Raw genomic sequence first — 2,493 nt, 5'->3', positions numbered from 1 at the left:
ATTATTCCACGTACATTCAATAAATATTTTACAACTATAGATAATTAAATATAATAAGTCATATGTGTTTTTAATTTTGATTCATTTGTTATTAATTCATATATTTATATTCCACACAATGAGATCTCATTGAAATATATTGCAACCGATTCCGCAACAATGCATGGGGTATTACTATACACAAATAAGCAGTTTGAAAAAAAATGCTTCCATGTCATAAAGTAAGAAGTGTCAAATGAAGTTTTTTTTTTGTGATTGAGAACTAAACTTCTACTTCTTGTTATAGTTAAAATTTCAATGAAAAAATAGGGGGAGGCATGAGTGCATACACAATAAAATATATAGGCGAATGTATAACACACGTACACTTATTAAAAAATTTAATTTATATCATTACCATAATTGGTTGACATTATCTACTAATATCTTCTAGGTATATCGTCATAATTGATGATATATGGTGCACACAAGCATGGAACACTATCAAGTGTGCTTTCCCGGAGAATAACCGTTCTAGCAGAATTATAACCACTACACGCATTATGGATGTGGCAAGGTCATGTTGTCCTTGTGGTGATGACCATGTGTATGAAATGGCAGCCCTAAGTGATCTTCACTCCAAAAGTTTGTTTCTCAAAAGAATTTTTGGCTCTGAGGACAACTGCCCTGATATGCTGAAAGAGGTTTCCAATAAAATCCTAAAGAAATGTGGAGGCCTACCATTGGCAATTATTAGTATATCCAGTTTGTTAGCAAATAGTCCAGCTGTCAAGGAGGAGTGGGAGAAGATTAAAAGATCAATTGGTTCTGCACTGGAAAAAGATCGAAGTCTAGAGGGAATGAGTAACATACTATCCCTTAGCTACAATTATCTTCCACCTGATCTCAAGACTTGTTTACTGTATTTAAGTGTATTCCCTGAGGATCGTGTGATTGATCGAAAGAGGTTAGTGAGGCGGTGGATAGCGGAAGGATTTATCTCTGAAGAGCGTGGACAAAGCCGGCAAGAAGTCGCTGAGAGATATTTCTATGAGCTTATCAACAAAAGCATGGTCCAGCCAGAGGACATTTCCTATGATGGCAAGGCTCGTGCTTGCCGAGTCCACGACATGATGCTCGAAATTATTATTTCAAAATCAAACGAAAATAATTTCGTCATTGTTGTAGGTGGCGGCGAAACGAGTTTTGCAAATCATCAGGGTTTTATTCGGCGCCTATCAGTCCAGCACCTTGATCATGAGCTTGCACATTTACTCGCACAAGAAGATCTTAGCCATGTTCGATCGCTAACAGTAACATCATCAACTTGCATCAAACACTTGCCTAGTCTTGCTAAATTTGAAGTTCCACGTGTACTAGATTTTCAAGGTTGTCGGGGTTTGGAAGAATATGATATGAATGGTATTGGCAAATTATTCCAACTAAAGTACCTCAACTTCAGAGGCACGAGTATATCAAAGCTGCCATCAGAGATCATGATGCTACATGACCTAGAGACCCTAGATTTTGGATATACACAAGTGGGGGAGTTTCCAACTGGATTCGTTCAGCTGACCAAACTACAACACCTAATTGCTGGAGGTTGGACAACTATGCGAAACAAGGTAGGGAATATGAGGAACTTACGGGAGATATCAGGCTTTAGTATTACCCGGAGTCCAGCAGATGCGGTGGAGGATCTTGGAAACCTTCCAAGTTTGGTGGAAATTGCTGTACATCTCGATGATGGAGGATCTGACGAGTTCAGGAGGCATGCAGAAATGTTACATTCCTCACTGTGCAAGCTTGGTAGCTGCAAGCTCAGGTCTTTATGGATAAGTAGGTATTGTGGTTCCCTCGAGTTCTTAGAATCTTGGAACCCTCTGCCATATTCCCTTCAAGAATTTTATATGTTCAGTGACTACTATTTCACGGAAGTTCCGAAGTGGATTGCTCCAGCACTCACCAGCCTTTCTTACCTAGATATCAATTTGGCTGAATTAACAGAGGAGGGCCTGCACACTCTTGGGGAGCTCCCGGCCTTACTTTGCCTAAAACTATGCTGGAAAACAAATCCAGAAGAAAGGCTTACAGTCCAGGGCACTGGATTCCCAAGTCTAATAAAGTTGGTGCTATCTGATCGGGCATACATTACATTCGTGAAAGGGGCTATGCCAAAGCTTCAGAACCTTAAGCTATCATTTGCTGTGTCAGTAGCAAAAGGTTATGGCTTCTATTTAGGCATTGAGCATCTCACATGTCTCAAAAAAGTAAGGGTACTGTTTGTAACCAAAGGTTCAGAAAGCAAGGTTGCAGCTGCTGCAATCTCTAAGGAAGCAGGTGCCCATACCAACCGTCCTATAGTTACCATCAATGGAAGACCATATGAAGAGGCTGCTAACAACGAGGAGAAGAACAAGGTGAATGGCGACACTCCGATTCAAGGGAATTAAAATGGACGTTGTCCATATGCAGTGTTCCTCATGGTTACATGCTCGAGGTACCAATACAGAT

At 40.1% G+C, this 2,493-nt stretch overlaps 1 protein-coding gene across 1 annotated transcript in view; it reads left to right on the top strand.

Annotated features, from left to right (window-relative positions):
* Positions 1 to 2,432, top strand: part of LOC119310709 (disease resistance protein PIK6-NP-like) — a 4,021-nt gene extending 1,589 nt beyond the window's left edge. The window contains exon 3 of the mRNA XM_037586361.1: positions 434 to 2,432. Within this exon, the coding sequence (XP_037442258.1) occupies positions 434 to 2,432 (1,999 nt within the window). The remainder of the gene's footprint in view (positions 1 to 433) is intronic.
* Positions 2,433 to 2,493: the final 61 nt, after the last annotated feature.

The sequence above is a fragment of the Triticum dicoccoides genome, chromosome 5B, assembly GCF_002162155.2.
Source record: "Triticum dicoccoides isolate Atlit2015 ecotype Zavitan chromosome 5B, WEW_v2.0, whole genome shotgun sequence".
NCBI classification, from domain to species: domain Eukaryota; kingdom Viridiplantae; phylum Streptophyta; class Magnoliopsida; order Poales; family Poaceae; genus Triticum; species Triticum dicoccoides.
Note: the sequence above shows the minus strand (reverse complement) of the source record. Positions and strands in the feature narration are given on the sequence as shown.